Source organism: Balaenoptera musculus, chromosome 2 (assembly GCF_009873245.2).
Source record: "Balaenoptera musculus isolate JJ_BM4_2016_0621 chromosome 2, mBalMus1.pri.v3, whole genome shotgun sequence".
Taxonomy (NCBI): Eukaryota; Metazoa; Chordata; class Mammalia; order Artiodactyla; family Balaenopteridae; genus Balaenoptera; species Balaenoptera musculus.
Genome location: NC_045786.1, coordinates 138,516,734 through 138,535,967, shown reverse-complemented (window position 1 = coordinate 138,535,967; position 19,234 = coordinate 138,516,734). Strand labels below are relative to the sequence as shown.

The window sequence follows — 19,234 nt, the reverse complement described above, 5'->3', positions numbered from 1 at the left end:
TGCCGCAGAGCAACTAAGCCCGCGAGCCACAACTACTGAGCCCGCATACCACAACTACTGAAGCCCACGTGCCACAACTACTGAAGCCCGCATGCCTAGAGCCCATGCTCCGCAACAAGAGGAGCCACCACAATGAGAAGCCCACGCACTGCAATGAGGAGTAGCCCCCCCCCACGCTGCAACTAGAGAAAGCCCGTGCGTAGCAAAGAAGACCCAACGCAGCCAAAAATAAATAAATAAATAAATAAATTTATTGATAAAAAATAAAATCAATAATATCTCCTCTCTGACAAAGAGAAAACACTGAGCTTATCTGATCAGGATTCCTCCCTTTAAATAGACCACTTCTGGACTGAGTATGGGGATATGATTTTTTGTTGTAGTTGCACTATAGGGTACAAAGTAAAATGTAATTCAAGAAATAACATAAATGAAAAATGTACCAGATCAATGTGTCTTCATAGAACTGATTAGTAGTATAACTCTAATTTACTAAATGAAATATAAATTTAAAACAAGGGCTTCCCTGGTGGCGCAGTGGTTGAGAATCTGCCTGTTAATGCTAGGGGACACGGGTTCGAGCCCTGGTCTGGGAAGATCCCACATGCCACGGAGCAGCTGGGCCTGTGAGCCACAACTACTGAGCCTGCGCGTCTGGAGCCTGTGCCCCGCAACGGGAGGGGCCGCGATAGTGAAAGGCCCGTGCACCGCGATGAAGAGCGGTCCCCGCACCGCGATGAAGAGTGGCCCCCGCTTGCCGCAACTAGAGAAAGCCCTCGCACGAACCGAAGACCCAACACAGCCAAAAATAAATAATAAATAAATAAATAAAGTAGCTATTAAAAAAAAAATTTAAAAAAAAATTTAAAACAAGAAGTCACATCTTTATAGTGCCAACTTACATCAGCCATTCGTTGAATCTGTGGAAGGCTTTCTATGATTTTTTGTCGTAAAGCTACTATTTGATGACTTAACTCTTGTATAGGTTGTGCTAAAGTATCTGTTTCAAAAATTATTGACAAGTCTTCTAGATCCGTGAAAATTGAATGCAAAAGATTGTGCTTCTGTTCTGAATCTTCCAAAGCCATCTAGATAATGGGAAACATGAAAAAAGAAACATCAAGATACTGGAACAAGTTGATTGAAATTATATCAGAGAAAATTCTATAGCTATGTATGGTGATGCACGGTAACTAGACTTAATGTGGGTGATCATTTTCCAATACATACAAATATTGAATCATTCTGTTGTACACCTGAAACTAATGTTGTATGTGAATTATACCTTAATTTAAAAAATTAAATCAGAGAAAATTTGAATTTGTCTCAACATTTCAAACTCCTGTCCATTCCCAATTTCATAATAAAACATTGAACAGTCTCTCTTGTCAATGGCAGTACATGACTATAGAATGTCTACCCCATTTTGGTGGGCTTGCAGCAGCTGTTTTATACCAAGTAGCCCTGCTCCTCCAGCCATCGTTAACAGAATCAGAAACACCTGACCTATAAGTTCATCCCTCTATAATTTGGAATTAGGGTCAAGAAAGCCATTCATATATGTATAGCTGATTCACTTTGTTATAAAGCAGAAACTAACACACTATTGTAAAACAATTATACTCCAATAAAGATGTTAAAAAAAAAAAAGCCATCCAATTGGCTGGACTTGTAATTTTGGGAAATGGGTTTGGCAGAAATAGATAAGTGAAGTGGGGATGGGAAACGAAGAGGCAGTTCTGGTGCCAGTGTCCTCCTTGGCCTTACCATCTGGAGCCACTAACTTCCATGAAACACCCCTATAGCTTGAGTTGACTTGAATAAATTGATACCAAAAGAGCTCTATCTGATAAAACCAAATATAAGTGGAAAACATCCATTTTTAGAATTCTTTAGACATTCTTCCTTAGAATTTTTCTTTTTTTCCTTTAATGATTATAATTATTAACTTTCAAACTTAAGATTTCAAAATATCTCAGCCACCTATTGGAAATATTCAACCTGCTAATGTAGTCTTCAGGTAATCCCATAAAAAATAACTGATATGAAAAAGAACATTTACTTATGCAACCAGACTTCTAGTCACGAGTCCCCAAAATTAATCAGGTTATTCAGAATTTCATACTGACCTTATTCCAAATCCTAGCAGGAGAAAACTTGAAAGGAAAACAAAACTTAAAACCAATGCTTTTTCCAATAATACTATTTACAATAGCATCAAAAAAACATAAAATACTCAGGAATAAATTTAACAATTTACATTAAAGAGAAATTAAAGAGGACCAAAATAAATAGAGAGATACATCCTGTTCCTGGATGGGAACAGCCAATATGGTTAAGAGGTAAATTCTTGCCAAACTGATATGGAATTAATGCCCTCCCAAAATTCAAACAGACCTCTGCATAGATATTGACAAGATGATTCTAAAACTTATATGGAAATGCAAAAGACCCAGATTAGCCAAAACAAATTTGAAAAAGAATAAAGGACTAAGTTGTAGAATTTATACTACCTGATTTCAAGATTTACTATAAAGCTGTAGCAATTAAGACTGTGTCATATTGGTAAAAGAATAGACACATAGATCAATAGAACAGAAGAGACAGCCCAGAAACAGACCTACATATATGAGAGGTCAATTGATTTTAACAAAGCACCAAAGTAATTCAATAGTGAGTCTTTTCAAAACATGGATAATCCCATAGAAAAAAAATGAACCTTGATTCTTGCTTCATACCATATACAAAAATTAACTTTATTTATTTATTTTTTTAACATCTTTATTGGAGTATAATTGCTTTACAATGGTGTGTTAGTTTCTGCTTTATAACAAAGTGAATCAGCTATACATATACATATATCCCCATATCTCCTCCCTCTTGCGTCTCCCTACCCCACCCTCTAGGTGGTCACAAAGCACTGAGCTGATCTCCCTGTGCTATACGGCTGCCACTAGCTATCCATTTTACATTTGGTAGTATATGTAAGTCCATGGATTACAGACCTACAAGTAAGAGTTAAAACTATAAAATTTCTAGAAGAAAAGATAAGAGGAAATCCTTGTGACCCTGGGTTAGATAAAGATTTCTTAGATACAACACAAAAGAATAATCTATAAAAGAAAAATATTGATAAATTAGACCTCCTCAAATTAATAACATTTGCTCTTTGAAAGACAATATTAAGAGAATGAAAAGACAAGCCACAAACTAGGAGAAAATATTTGTACATCACATATGTGACAAAGGATTTTAGAATATTATATAAATAATTCTTACAATTCAATAATAAAAAGACAAATAGCCCAATTAAAAAATAGGCAAAAAAGCCCCAAAAAACTGAACCAACATTTCACAGATGAAGTGTACAAGTGATAAATAAGCATATGAATAAATGCTCAAATAAAAAAATCATTAGTCATTAGAGAAATGCCATTTAAACCACAGTGAGATACCACCACTTGTCACTAGAGTAGCTAAAATTTAAAAGACAGATACTATCGAGTGCTGACAAGAATATGGAGTCATTAGAACTCCAGTGGGAATGAAAAATGGTAAAGCCATTTTGGAAAATAATTTAGCAGTTTCTTAGTTAAATACCATAAGAGCCAGCAATCTATTCCTAGGTATTCATCAAATGAAATGACGTGAAAACCTATGCCCACACAAAGATTTGTATATGAATGCTCACAGCGGCTTTGCTCATAATAGCTGTTGCAGCTTCTAAAATGGCCCCCAATAATCCCCACCTCCTGGTACTCGTGTCCTTATAATTAATCGGTTCTCTTGAATGCAGGCTGAGCTTACTGATTTACTTCTAATAAGATATGGCAGAAATGATGAGATGTCACTTCCAAGATTAGATTATAAAAGACCGTTTCTGTCTTGGGAGCTCTCTCACTCTTTTTCAGATTGTTCATGGTGAAGGGAGCCAGCTGCCATGCCATAAGGCAGTCTTGTGGAGAGACCTCACATCTGTGAATGGAAGTGGATCTTCTGAGGCCTGCCAACAGCCACGTGAATGAGCCTGGAAGTGCATCCTGTCTCTTCCTTCACCCAAACTGAGCCTTCAGATGAGATCACAGCCTTGGCTGACACCTTGACTGCATTCTCATGAGAGACCTTGAGCCATAACCACTCAGGTAAGCCATGCCTGGATTCCATAATTCTTGTTTTAAGCTGTTAACTTCAGGAGTGATGTGTTACAACACAATAGATATAGAATACATAGCCCCAAACTTGAAATAACCCAAATGTCTATTAACTGGTGAAGGAATAAACATATTGCATATTTCCACAAATGGAATATTATTTAGCAGTCAAAAGAATAAGCTACCTATAAATGTAACAACCTGAATGAATCTGGAAAACATTAAGCTAAGTAAAAGAAGTCAGGCCCAAAAGACTGTATGATTCTATTCATTGGATACTGTAGAGAAGGCAAAACTATAGGAATAGAAACCAATGAGTGATTACATAGGGCTGAACATAGGTACTTTTTGGGGTGATGGAAATGGTCTTTATATATTGATGGTGGTAGTGGTTACACAACTGGATACGTTCATCAAAACTTACCTAGCTGTACACTTAGGTGTTTTTTACTGTCTGTGAATTATACCTTAATGAAGTTGATTTAAAGAACAAGTTGTTGGGACTTCCCTGATGGCACAGTGGTTAAGAATCCGCCTGCCAATGCAGGGGACATGGGTTCAGTCCCTGGTCCAGGAAGATCCCACATGCCACAGAGCAACTAAGCCTGTGCGCCACAACAACTGAGCCTGCGCTCTCGAGCCCGTGAGCCACAACTACTGAAGCCCGCACGCCTAGAGCCCGTACTCCACAACAAGAGAAGCCACCCCAGTGAGAAGCCCACGCACCGCAACGAAGAGTAGCCCCCACTCACCGCAACTAGAGAAAGCCCAGGCGCAGAAATACACCCAACACAGCCAAAAATAAATAAATAAAAAATAAATAAATTAAGAACAAGTTGTTTTCCTATTTTCTACAATGACAATTTATGTTTCAGTGAGTCTTTATTACAACAGCAGACTTCATGGAATCATCTTTAGGTTATGAAAACCTAATTTAACAAATGCAATCGAGGTGGAAGGTTATAGTGCGATTAAAACAGACTTTTAAACCTTAGTTGAGAGTTTTGATACTTCTTTAAGAGTCATTTTAAAAATCAATACCAGGTAATGTTAGAAAAATGGTAAAGGGTGCCCTAAAGTAGGACAACTATTTTCAAAATAGGCACAAAGTGGGGTATTCACATGGGACTAGTTATTTATGACTTATTTCCCACTGGGGGATTTATTAGAATACATTCTGTGGACATCACCCTGCATATCCCCTCGTCCTGACTTCCTCCAGCTAACAACCTAAGTTCTACTCAGTTCCATGTAAACAAAGGTCAGCAAAGGAGGGTGTCCTGAACAGTTTGAGAGATACTTTTACACTTTTACATTTGTGTCAGAGAAGGCAGTAAAACTTCAGCTGTTTTTGCATATGTTCATTCTTGTACAGTTTTTTAAAAACTCCTAATAAGCATTTGAGGAAAAAAAAGCATCATTCCTCTCTTCTGTCTGCAAACTTCTTGAAAATGATGAAAAGTACAGGTGATTTAAAATAAAAAGATGACATGCTTTGGGGATGTGGAAAGTCAACCCAAGATGTGGGGGCAGGAATCACAGGCAAGGGGAAGAAAAGAAACAAGTAGGTGAAAATGCAGTATCTTTACAACTGTTACCACAGGAAAAAACTGTGCCAAGAAGTCTCACAGGGGAGGAATGAAGTCAGTTGTTACTTAGGGACACATTGTGCTACTTTAAAGATAGAAAAAAAAGAGTTGGATCAGCTTTGAGGTCTGATTACTCTAAAAATTGTTATAGGGGATTTCCCTGGTGGTGCAGTGGTTAAGAATCTGCCTGCCAATGCAGGGGACGTGGGTTCGATCCCTGGTCTGGGAAGATCTCACATGCCGCGGAGCAACTAAGCCCATGTGCCACAACTACTGAGCCCATGTGCCACAACTAGTGAAGCCCACGCGCCCTAGAGCCCGCGCACCGCAACTACTGAGCCCACGTGCCACAGCTACTGAAGCCTGTGCACTCTAGGGCCCGCGTGCTGCAACTACTGAAGCCTGAGCGCCTAGAGCCTGTGCTCCGCAACAAGAGAAGCCACCGCAATGAGAAGCCCGTGCACCGCAACCAAGAGTAGCTCCAGCTTGCTACAACTGGAGAAAGCCCGCAAGCAGCAACAAAGACCCAACGCAGCCCCCAAAATAAATAAATAAGCAAATGAATGAATAAATAAATAAATAAAAATTGTTATACAATAAACCTTTTCCTAAGAGATTCTTTCTCATGGCTGAATAATATGAGAGAAGGGAAATATGTCCTCACAATAAAATTTAAGCCAACATTCGGCATCCGGAAGATCTCTTGTAGTCATGGCCCTGAGTAGGAAAAGGCTTTCATTTGTTTTGCCTTTGTAGGTTAGCATGGAGACACAGGGCACCTGTGGAGCACCAGGAAGGACAGGAAATTTGGAATCACGGCATGCTAGAACTGGAAGGAACGACAGATTAGTTTTCTAATGCTGTGTAACTAATTACCACAAACTTAGCAGCTTAAAATAAAACAAACTTATTATCTCATAGTTTCCATGGCTCAGGAGTCCGGGCATGGCTTAGGTGGGTCCTCAGCTCAGGATGTCACAAGGCTGCAATCAAGGTGCCATCTGGAGCGTGGATTTTTCTTCCAAGTTCATTCTGGTTGTTGGTAGAATTTAGTTGTAGGACTGAGATCCCAGTTTTCTTGCTGGCTGTTGACTGTGGGTCTCTCAGCTTTTGGAGGCCACCCTAGGGTCTTGGTTCCATGGCCCTCTCATAGTATGGCAGCTTACTTATTCAATCCAGCAGGAGAATCTCACTCTAGTCTGCTACCAGGGAGTCTTACAACTATACCTCCATGATCAGTCATGTATTCATGGGAGTGACTATCCCATATCCTTAGCTATACGATGTAACCTAATCAATGGAATGACTATCTCATCACATACTCATATTCCTGCCCACACTCATGGGAAGGGGATTATATAGGTCGTGTACACCAGGGAACAGGACTATTGGGAACCATCTTGGAATTCTACAACCAAAACCATCACCACCATTCAGTGCAACAGTCTTACTTCAGAGATCGGGGAAACTGTGGCCCATGGAGGACACAGTAAATTATCCCCAAAGTCATGAATTAGTTATCAGGACAGAAAGAACTAGATCCTGGTCTCCAAAATCCCTATCTAGAGCCTGCCACTCTCCCAAGCTTCCTTCTGCCATCTGGCATGCTTGAAGATAAGGTTGTTTTTTCAGGAAAGAAGGGGGGAAAAAAGCATCGTGACAATCAGCTAAGCCACTAATCATTATGTAGATTCTATGACACCCAGGAAACACTGAAAGAACACTCACCTGAAGGGTGCTAGCGTGGTGACTCAGCGTCTTTGAAGAGTCATAGTCTGCAGGGTCAGCCAGCAAACGACTGGCATTTTCTATCCAAGCCTCAGTACTCTTCAAAAGATCATGATACTCCTCCAGCTTAATTGTGGCCTGTGAAAGACAGGCAGTACCAAACTCAGTCTGATGTCTCCTCTTTGAGTTGAAGGATTCTTAAATGAAGAACTGGTGGCTGTCAGTCAGTGGTGTCAGGCCTCGCAGGGCCCCACACCCCACAGCTGGGCCACTTGCCCACCCCCTCCAGGTTTTGATCCTTCAGCCTGTAAAACTGATCCTGACCACAGGTGGGAAGGATTTAAGGAGTTCTACCCCAACGCTATGGGCCTCAGCAAGGGTTCCAAGTTAGCTTTGCAACTAGTCTGGTTCCCGTTTTACGCTCCACTTTGAAAACTGGACTTACACTTTGTCCTCCTGTACCGGGCCTTGTCCTATAGTATCCCAGTCCCTCTGAGAGTAGGTTCCTGCCTTGCTGCTGCTAGATCACATGCACAACTCACCCACCGTGACCCCCTACTTGGAAGGGAGGGCAGGGGTGTCTTGTTCCCAAATGAGGTTCTTTCTCTGGCTCCCTGCTGGGACTCTTGAGATCGCCTGCCTGAAATTCCCTTACCTGTTGAGAAGCCCAGTTCTTACCCGGACTCCTACCGTGGTCTGACTTTTGGATTCTTGCTTCTGCCTGTGCCAGCAGTGCCCCTCGATGCCCACTTGAACCTATGGTGTAGCTCTAGCTTCAGGTCCTAAAACTGGCAATTCAAGGGAAACTGGTTTCCTCTGAATACGTATTTTTGTTTTGTTTTAAACCCATCTCACTACTACCACATGCTCCGTGTAGCTATCGCGTGTTACAGCCATACCTTGTTTAACTGTGAGGTTCTATATTCTGCCCTCTGTGATACTTGCTGATACTGCTGGAAAGGAATCATCAAGTTATCCATCCATTCTTGAGCTTGTCCTGGGTCCTGTTCAACAATGTCCTGAACTTCAGAATCCAGCTCATTTAGCTTGGAGTGCCAGAGATCCAGTTCATCCCACATCGTCTGGGAAAGAAAAGCGTTAAGTCCATTTGGATTGAAGATGTGTTGACTTCTAAGTTTTCACACACTATCTGTACTTGTAAATGCTACCAAAACGACATGACAGAGACAACATCCCAGGCAAAGTTTTTCACTTATGCCCAGAAACCACTTGTGACCTGAACTGAAAAACACTTTTTCTGAGGTCTCTTAACTCTTACTGTATTCATTTCAGTACAAATTAGATGTAAGGGAGCAGAAAGTCCTGGACATTTCCAGAGATGAATGACACCAAACAAGGTCAACGTAACCCTAATCTTTCAAGAGTTATGAGGTAACATTATGTTTAAAAGGGCTTGGGTAAATACCTAACCTATTTAGACCAGTATATATATCTACTTAATCTAGAAGACAATTCTTATTAAATGCAAAAATAAAACTGATAAAAAGAAAATATCTGCTCTGACTCAGACTAATGCACTGGCAGAAAATTCTAGCCACATGTATTAGTAGCAACTGCTTTTAGCTCAAGAAACCAATAGGCTGGATTCAAACCTGCACTTGTCTGGGCAGAGGAAATCTCAAAGGCAACATTCAATTATTACTTAATATCTGTGTAAGAACATAATTTCTAGAAATGGGAAAATCTGACTAGTTAAAGTGCTTATTGAGAGCCCAAGATTTTGTCCAATGGCGAGCCATAGTCTGACCTATTTTTATTTTTCAATTTAATTTAATCTTTTTAATCCTTTGACATCACATTTGTTTGGTTTAGAGGGGACTGCAAAGTCAAAGGCAGGTATGATTGTTTGTGAGCAAATCTTGTTCACCTTATTTTAAGAGAGTATACACAGTGTAATGTCTTCCTCTATGAAAGAAGGACACATACAATAGGTACAATTATTTCTTTTAATATTTAGAATTATTTCTTTATTTTTACCAAAAGAAACACAGTCGAGTTAAATCAGAAACCAAAGGAGAGATTTAACTGCAGGGAGGAAGGGAACAGAGGGAAAGGGGGTGATAAGTGAGACTTCTCTGAGGATAACTTCTTTAAAAATTGAGGTATAACTGACATATAACATTTTATTAGTTTCAGGTGTACAACACAATTTTTTTTTTAAATAAATTTATTTATTTATTTTTGGCTGTGTTGGGTCTTCATTGCTGCGCACAGGCTCTCTCTAGTTGCAGTGAGTGGGGGCCACGATTCCTTGTGGTGCATGGGCTTCTCATTGTGGTGGCTTCCCCCGTTGCGGAGCATGGGCTCCAGGCACGCGGGCTTCAGTAGTTGTGGCGTGTGTGCTCAGTAGTTGTGGCTTGCGGGCTCTAGAGCGCAGGCTCAGTAGTTGTAGCTATGGGCTTAGTTGCTCCACGGCATGTGGGATCTTCCCGGACCAGGGCTTGAACCCGTGGCCCCTGCATTGGCAGGTGGATTCTTAACCACTGCACCACCAGGGAAGTCCCACAATTGTTCAATATTTGTTTCTACCGTAAAATGATCACCACAATAAGTCTAGTTAACAATCCTTCACCATACACAGTTACAAAATTTTTTTTCCCTGTGATGAGAACTTTTAAGATCTATTCTCTTAGCCCTATTTTTAAAAGTCTCCATTCATATTAGAATATTTCCTTAAAATATAAAGTAGAATAAGAATGTTTTCCACACGCAGGAGTTTACTTGGAAGTTAAGAGGTAGAATATTATGTTTATGTACCGTTCCACCTAAGACATTTTACAAGGGAAATAAATTTGGAATTTCTACTTTCCTCTGTTTCCCCCTGGCAGTCTAAAGAAAAGCTGTTAATACCATTCATATCTTACTGAAATGTTTTTATATATCAGTCTTCCCAAGACAAGATCCTTACTTTCCTTCCCTAGTGAAAAGGCTGGTCCCCAATCATAGGCTCTCAGGAGTTTGGGCATATTCCCACCATGGAAAAACTGAGAACAATTCTTAAATGCAACCTTCTCCACCAAGCCTCTGCAGGTGAGGACACACTCAGTGAGGAGGGCCCCGTAAATCAGGGTTAGGATCCCTGTGATGACTGATGACAGGGAACATACCAAATGCTGAAGGAAGTTAAGGGAGCATGTTACCTTTTGAATTTCTTGAGCTTTCTCAATATTTTTGCTTTTCTGCTGCAACATCTTTTCAACATTCCGAAGCCCGTTGTTAATTTCATCTATTTTTCGACTCATTGAATATGATGGTGAGCTTTTCAAGACTTCATTGCTGATCTGTTTCAAAGGGAGAAAGACACAATGGAGATGTTTTCCGCACTCTATTCAGAGGTTCAAATGATAAAAGGGGTAGTCACAGTGTTTTGAGATTTTACTTGTACAAATCTTTTAAGGGCTAGGGGGAATATTCCAAACCATACTGACTAATGCGTTAATGAGAGGGTAGATTAGTAGACTAGGAAAAGGCAGCTGTGCTGACCTGACTGTTCAAATCCAACCGAAAAAAAAAAAAAAAGAAAAGAAAACTGACCAACAGAAATCTGTTCAATGTAATCCACAGTATGTACTACAGATACGTGCTGTGTTGGGCAAAACTACTGAGGGGACTGTCTGAAACATACCCCAAGGGAGCAAATGATATTAAAGAATTCCTGGGAGAAAAATTATTTATTATACAGTTTCTATGTTTTATGAGAGAATCCTCTGCACAGATTTGTTTTCAATAAAAACAAACATTCTCAATTTGACGTAAAAGATATAATTCCCATCTTAATATTCATTTGGCTGAAATAACCTTCTAAAACTGGCTATTTCTTGCAGCAGAAAATCTTAGTTTTTCTCTGTGTGAATGTTTCTAGTGTATGTTTTCCCAGCAATTAGAAATCTAGCTGCTGAACAGTGTAATTTTTTTATCAGAATGATTTTCCGAAGAAAATAACTTGTGCTAGGAAAGATAATAAATGAATGTTGAATGTACCATGTTTCAAATGCCTGATTAGTTCATGTTCTTATTTTTTTAAGCTATGTTGATAAGGTTTTCTCCAAACAGCCACTGAATAACCAAAAAATACTTAATGCTTTTGTATTATCCTTTTAATTAACTTTTTTAAAACCACTATATCTTTACAACCACTGGGACTAAACCTTCCAATGCAGATACTTTACAGATACAGAAACTGAAACACAGGCTAAAGTCATACATCATGTATGACTTGCTTAAAGTCATACATCAAGATAGTGGGTGAACTCATCCCAAGAAGCCCGAGCCACCAGACGCCAAGGCCCCAGGCTCTTTTCACAGCATCAGGTTGTTGATACTTTTATATAATGTTTTTACTCCACAGACCATACCACAGTCAAGATTTTTTAGAAAAAAAACTAATCCTGTATTAGTTTTTTTTTTTTTTTTTAATTACTGTATTAGCTTTTTATTGCTACGTAACAAATTACCACAAAATGAAGCTTTCTGATATTTTGGGCAGTTACTCTTCTGGCAGAAATGCCTATCATTTTTGTATATTAGTAGAGATCATGATTTAGGTAAAGTATGCAGCCATCTGAATTGCACAGGATGGTATTGTGTCTGTTGCCTGGATCCTACAGTCACATCACGCAATAAAAGTAAGTTTTTATTGGTTACAAATATACACAGATATCAAAGTCACTGCTGAAATTTTCAACCCTAAATTTAAAAGGTAGATTTTGATTATTAACTCACTTTGTTAGGGATTTTCACATGAAGTAGTCAGGAGAACCAATTGAGTTTCTCTCAAAACATTTAGTATTCTCTTAAAATAAAATCAATAGTGCATGATTCTTGAGGAAGTTCCTTACAATAGATTATCTTGTATGTCAAATCAACAAGATTTGTTATAATATATATTAGGAGTTTACATGTTTTTTACACGGGTTAGATTTTCCAAAGAAATCTGTCGCAAGTTTGAACCTGATTTTTTGTGTGCAATTAAAACCTGTTTTATTTACTAAATTATAGGTATTTTAGGCTTCACAAAGCAATACAAAAATCCTTCTGTATTCTTCTGGACCAAACAGAATTTTGTTCTGTTGGATTTGGGCAGCCTTTAAATAATGCAATAAAATTGTCTTGCTAAACTCCTATGTCTCCAAGTACTATGAACCATTTCCCATTCTTTCTTCCAACCTGGACTTTCAGGTATAAAGATTTGCCTGGGTATGCTTTGTGAGAATTATGTTACCATCATCATTAGAAAGACACTGTGTGTTAAGTGCTATTCCTAGTAAGTTATGAAATGTGTGTTCTTATTGTTCTTGGTTGCAATTTCAAAATGTTAAAAGCGAAGTATTATTCATGACCAAAATTTTAAAGTGATTTTCCGGAGAAAAAAAAAGTCAAGTAAAAGCCAATATATAACTCTGTTTTTAAATGCAAGAGAAGAAAAACTAAGCATCTTGACAACTAAAAATTAATAGACTAATTCTGTTACCTGTGTCACTTACTTAGAGCAACTCCGTCTCAGTATCAATACACAAAATTATCATTCAACTAAACTCTATAAAAACAGACATAGCTGAAATCAGGGCAAATGAAAATGTGATACTAAATGATATGTTCTTCTTTATATTCATTCACCTCCATAAATAATAATACGAATACAAACATTATTATTACCTTCTCATCTACGTCTTCTAAAGCTTTTCTGCATTCTTCCACCTGGGATTCAATCTCTGCAGGGACTATGGTGTACATTTCAGAATACTTGATTCGCAGTTTTTCCATAATATTCTCAAAAGTTAGCTTCCCTTTCTTAAGAATGCTTTGAAGCTCCTAAAAAATCAAGAGAGTTTCAAATGCTCACAGGACAGAGAAAAAGTTTAACTCTAAAAATGAAAGCAGCTTTCCAGCACATCCTTATGATTTAAATGAGCAAACTTTGCATGACAAAACCTCACTATTGATACAAGCTGATTAAGCATGAGAGATACTCAGTTTGGTCAGATGATGCTTTCTAATTTGTAAGAATTAAACTTGATATCTCTCCATAGTGTCAAACCATTGTCCTGAAAAGACATTACAACATCTCCTGCTTCTAAAGTACCTCTAGGATTTAGTTATATCTCAGTAGCAGTCTCGATCTAAAAAGCTGTAAGCAGCAAAAAGTTTCAAAGAAGTTTTATTTTATTATTAACTTGTTGCCATTTCTGCTTCTTCCTACATTATCATCACAATGATTCAAGGCCACTAAAAGCCCTGTGCTTGAAGCAGAAGTGTCTGCTTTCATGTAATTAGACAGCCCAGCACAGCTCAACTTCTTTCAAAAGGGAGGGTTCCAGTTCCTTGCAAAGAATGTGGGTTTTTAGGAGATAAAAGAAACCTGAACAAATAGTCTATTGGTCGTGGCCTAGAAACAGAATCTGATCTACGTACTCTTGCACTAATTATAAAGGAGAAACTCATTTGTTTGGGAAAGTTTCCCAAAGATCAAGTGGAAAAATACTTCTTGACTTTACTGTGGCTTTTTGGGTTTTCTTTTGTTTTTACAGTAGCTGTTCAGTAGCATTATCTGTGTTAATGGATTGAGTCACCACACTGAAGAATGATTACAATTTTGAATGACTCCGCGATGTGTCACTGCTTTCCTTTTCTTAGCCCTCAGCAGAGAACAAGTCTAGAGGAAAAGTTAAAGAATAGTGTGCCATTCAGAGAAAGGTAGGGTTTGAGGTACAGACTGCTCCTCGTTTATCTAGACCTAGCCAGGAGTACAGGTCTTCATTCAGAGCTACACTCAGATGGCTTCCCCAAGAAGACTGCCTCTGTGAGGGAGAGTAAGTTTCCTTTTGCAACATTGATACCAAAAGCTCTGGTGAATAACAGCATGCAACTTTTGAACAAACTTCCAAATGTCATTTTTGCCTGTTACCACCTAGTGGAATGAGAAGAGATTGTTCGGAAAATGACCCTTAGCCTATGCATAGATAGTGTGATATAATAAATACATTTAGCCTTCATCCCTGGTTCCTGGCACAGCTTCTAACACCCTTGGAATTTCCTGCATAGAGGTGAAAGGAGTGTCTTTTGTTATTTATAACAAGTCTTTTCCAACCATACCTGAGTTTATGGTAATGAGAAGATTCTTGGTGGTGGGGCTGGGGGGTGACAGCTTCAGGATGGGGCTGGTGCCAGAGGAACCAACTGTGTGATTAGAGGGCTAGAACTTTTCAACCGCACTTCCAGACCTCCAGAGGGGAGAAGGGCTGGAGGTTGAGTTAATAACCAACTGTCAATGACTTAATCAATCACGCCTATTAATGGAACCTCCATAAAAACCCTTAAACAAGGTTTGGAGAGCTCTGGATTGATGGACACGTCAAGGTGCTGGGAGAGTGGCGCACCCAGAGAGAGCATGGAAGTGCCACATCCTTCCCCCTTACATGTCTTCCACTTGGCTGTTTCTGAGTTGTATCCTTTATAATAAACCAGTAATAGTAAGTAAAATGCCTTCCTAGTTTTCTGAGCCATTCTAGCAAATTTATAAACCTGAGGATGGGGTCCTGGGAGCTGCTGCTTTATAGCCTGTCGGTCAGAAGTACGGGTGGTGTTTCTATTTAAAGAGAAAAAAGTGAAGTTCTTTACTTGGAATCCAAATACTTAAAAAATAGATTTCATGTCTTAAGGAAAGTATGAGGGAAAAGCCATTTGGCTATTTTTAACCAAAGAATTTTCTGCTATGGAGGCATATGATTTTGTCTCTCTGTAATCAAGATTATTCTAGTTTATATTTACATATCAAAGTAAAATCTGTTATTTGTATTGTGTCATTTTCTATGCGATAGCTTTTTAAAGTTAACTCTTTTCTGCTTGAACATTTTTTTAAAGTTATGGAAGACAACATTTACATGATTTTTTTGAATAAAGCATTTCTCAAAATGTGAAAAAAAAAAAAAGAAGTACGGGTGGCATCTGAAGTGGGGGCAGACTTGTGGGACTGAGCCCTTAACCTGGGGGTCGATACTAACTCGTTATAGTTAGTGTCAGAATTGAATTGGTGTCCCAGTTGGTGTCTGGAAAAAAACCTGTCCCAGTTGGGGAGTAGGTTGGTGTGGGGAAAAAAGGCCCCACACATTTGGTGGCAAGTGCTGTGAGTAAAAACAGTTCTACCCCTCTCAGAGACTAGATACTATATCCTATAAAGTGAGCAGTCCTACATACTACTCAAGAGTGGTCTGAGACCCCTGTACACCAAACACACTTGAAATGTGGTTGGAAAAGGGTTGCTGGCCTACCTCCTGACCTGGTCCCAACTCTGCTCTCTGTACTCCAGCCATATTGATCTCCTGTGGCTCCGCCCACACCATGCCACAGGGCCTTTGCCCACATTTTCTTCTTCTTCTAGATTCCCTCTACACTAGCCACAGGGTTACCTCTGCTCCAAGAACTTTGAACTCAAGATTTCGGACCTGTATCAGCCACATTCGCTAGTTCATTCCTCACTTACCTCAAGCTGTTCTGCCTTTTCTGGGTGGTCTTGTAATTCTATATTTTGGAAAAAGGTTGTAGTCTGCTGAAATGAATTCTTCAAAGTAATTATTTCTTTTGTAAAGGCATGTCTTTCTTGGATTTCATTCTGCATCAATTCCTTATTTTTTTGAGCCTTCTGGAAAAGCCTAAAATAGAGCATCAGAATAAAATTGTTCCTCTATCCCGCTTTTCTGTGTAATAGTTTTACTTCAACAATTAATATAATGTCTGCATAGCTCACAAAAGATTTTTTTTCCTGAGAGAAAAGTACCAGTTTTCAATGGTTTATATACTATATATACAAACATACATCAAATTCTATCACTCCATCAAAAAAGAGGGGATATATGTATACGTATAACTGATTCACTTTGCTGTACAGCAGAAACTAACACAACACTGTAAAGCAACTATACTCCAATAAAAATTAATTTAAAAAAAGAGAAAAAAAAAAACCTCTCTAAAACTTTCATCCCAAAATATCTTCTTTTCACACTTTACATTCCAATTGCCATATTTTTTTCCTTGTAATCCTTGAGTTCAATTGAACGTGACTCAGAGGTGTGAATGAAGTCATGCATGGGCCCTTGGAGTCATAGATGATGGAATTAGCCTTTCTATCCAAGCTGACCCCATTTACTGTGGATGCAGCCATCATATTATTGGAGGAGTTTAAGTGGGTAAAGTCTTTCCTGAGAGCTATCTGGTAAGTATTTCTAGCTATAAAGATACTATAGATATATCCTTTGACCTGATGATCATACTTCTTGGCATCTTTCTCAATGAAGTAATCACAGATGCACAAAGAGATTCTAGCATAAGAATATTCATTACAGTGTTTTTATAAAAGTAAAATAAATTACATATAATTTAAAGGTTCTATATTAGGGACTTGGTTAAATACATTACAGCATATCCACATATGTGAAATATTATACAGTTATATTTTAAAGAACATTTAATAGCATAGGAAAATAAATATAATATGCTTATAAATGGTTCAGCAGAATATAAAACAGTATAGTACTATGATCACAATTTTCTAAAAAGTACAGCCATAGTAAGAAAGATGAGTGATTGGTAGTGATTGTTGCTGAGTGGCAAGATTAAAGGTGGTTTTTATATTAATCTTTATAATTATCCACATTCTCTAAACTTCCTATAATGAATATGCATTACTAAGTTAGAAAAACAGCAAACGTTTAAAAAAATTTGAAACACCAGGATGGAAAATGTGTGCTTGTTTTAATTATCGTTAATATTAATCTTTTCCAAAATAGATAACTAATGAGAACCTACTGTATAGCACAGGGAACTCTACTTAATGCTCTGCGGTGACCTAAATGGGAAGGAAAGCAAAAAAAGAGGGGATATAGGTATATGTATAGCTGATTCACTTTGCTGTGCAATAGAAACTAACACAACACTGTAAAGCAACTATACTCCAATAAAAAAAATTAATCTTTTCCATCATTTTTATACCTATCAGTGTTGACGCAACTCGATTCTGTCATATCATTTGTCATTGTTCTATAATATTTTTATATTCTAGAAATTCAATATTTTCTCAATTTTTCCTGAGTTGTCAAGCACATTTCCTTAATAGTTTTTCATAAATCTTACTTGTTGCATCGTTCTTGCATAGACATAATCTCTTGAGATGCAGAAACAGTTTCCACAGCCCTTAAGCCTTCAGGAGTGTTCTGGATATTTTTTATGCGCTGCAGAAGTAGGGCCAGTAACAGCTGCTGCCTCTCCACATTCTCTTCATATTGGCATAAACAATCCAGCAGCTCTGAGAATTCCTCTGTGGTGGCTGCCTCCTTTGTTTTGGAAATTTCAGGGAGTTCTTCTTGAAGATTATCTAAAATAATTGCTTCTCGTTCAATCTAATTCAATAAGCAAAAAAAAAAAAAAAAAAGAAAGAAAGGGAGCTAAAATAAGTAAAATATACTCTTACCACTTCAGGACTCAGCAATCATAATTTTCACATAATGGCTCTTCAAAGGATTCCCAAAGCCACATCCCAGTTCAAGGTAATATTTGTCTTCCTACAGCTGGGAGTATTATCTCTCCACTATCCCAATCCCATAGTTCCCAGCTATTGATCATGTATATGTGAGATTAAAAAGAAGTATTGCTGTTATGAGCTGAAGGAAATGCTACTGAATATTTTCATAATTTCTTTCTCCTTCCAATTTCAGTTGCTTTATTAAAGCAATTATTTCTCCTGACTGAGATACCCCTAAGTTAGTTAGAATGAGCTCCACCAATCTGCATCCATGAAGTCGAAGAGGTTGGGCATTTTTTCTACAGGTCTCTTTTCTTTCACATCCAATGCTCAAAAAAGTAAGCCCTCAATACCCTGTCACTCACCTACACCAATGGGAAAGCAGCCCAAATTACTGGACTGCTCATGTATTTCTCAACCACAGCTAAATGCAGAACTCAGAAATACATAACCTATCAATAATAAATCAAATATCTAGAAAGTGGAGTTCTACCAGCCCTGAAACTCAGAACAGAGACAGAAAATCAGATCCCTCTTATTCCCTCCTCAAATCCTCTGGCCCTCTCCTCAGCAGCACTGTACATTTACCACATTCTGTCCCAGCATTGCCAACACTCCTGCTCGACGTTCAGACAGAGTCAGGCATCCTGCAATCTTGACATTACTGAATATCACAGAGGTCAACTACGTTTATGATATCATGCTAACTGAAATGATAAATGAGGACCTGGACGACCAGTAAGACATGCCAGAGAATGAGATATAAAGCCTATGAGAATTCAGGAGCCCCAGCATCAATTAAGTTCCCAGGGGGCCAGTAGTCTGGGGCATGTCAGGGGACTTCTATAAGGTAAAGGTCAAGTTGTTCAGTCTTGCGCCTCTGTTGCCAAGAAAGAGGTGCAGCACTGGATGGGCCTTTTGGGATTTTGGCAGCCGTGTATGCTATACTGGTGACTATTGCTCAGATCCATTCATCAGAATGCCGCCAGTGCTGAGGAGGCAGTGCTGCAGGACCAGGCTATGGCATAAGCTGCCCTGTCACTTGGGCCATAGGTTCCAGCTGGGTCCCCAATCACTAGAATCCATGGGTACATGTGTACCCAATCTACATGTGTAGATTGGCCCCTCTCCAAGAGACCCAGTTATGGAATTTGTGCTTTCCATCCCCTTAAACCTAAATTCAGTTGAACTGAAGTCCTAGTTCCCAAGCAGGCAGCTACACTTCCACCAGG

The 19,234-nt window shown here is 38.7% G+C and overlaps 1 protein-coding gene across 7 annotated transcripts in view; it reads right to left on the bottom strand.

Annotated features, from left to right (window-relative positions):
• The window catches only part of SYNE2 (spectrin repeat containing nuclear envelope protein 2), a 313,385-nt gene that overhangs the window by 112,858 nt on the left and 181,293 nt on the right, over nucleotides 1-19,234 (bottom strand). For all 7 annotated transcript variants that reach the window (XM_036839615.1, XM_036839636.1, XM_036839653.1 and 4 more), the window contains 7 exons: nucleotides 17,615-17,880; nucleotides 15,969-16,137; nucleotides 13,145-13,300; nucleotides 10,630-10,770; nucleotides 8,368-8,550; nucleotides 7,469-7,606; nucleotides 903-1,088 (listed from right to left, as the gene is read on the bottom strand). In XM_036839615.1, coding sequence (XP_036695510.1) covers nucleotides 903-1,088; nucleotides 7,469-7,606; nucleotides 8,368-8,550; nucleotides 10,630-10,770; nucleotides 13,145-13,300; nucleotides 15,969-16,137; nucleotides 17,615-17,880 — 1,239 coding nt within the window. The remainder of the gene's footprint in view (nucleotides 1-902; nucleotides 1,089-7,468; nucleotides 7,607-8,367; nucleotides 8,551-10,629; nucleotides 10,771-13,144; nucleotides 13,301-15,968; nucleotides 16,138-17,614; nucleotides 17,881-19,234) is intronic.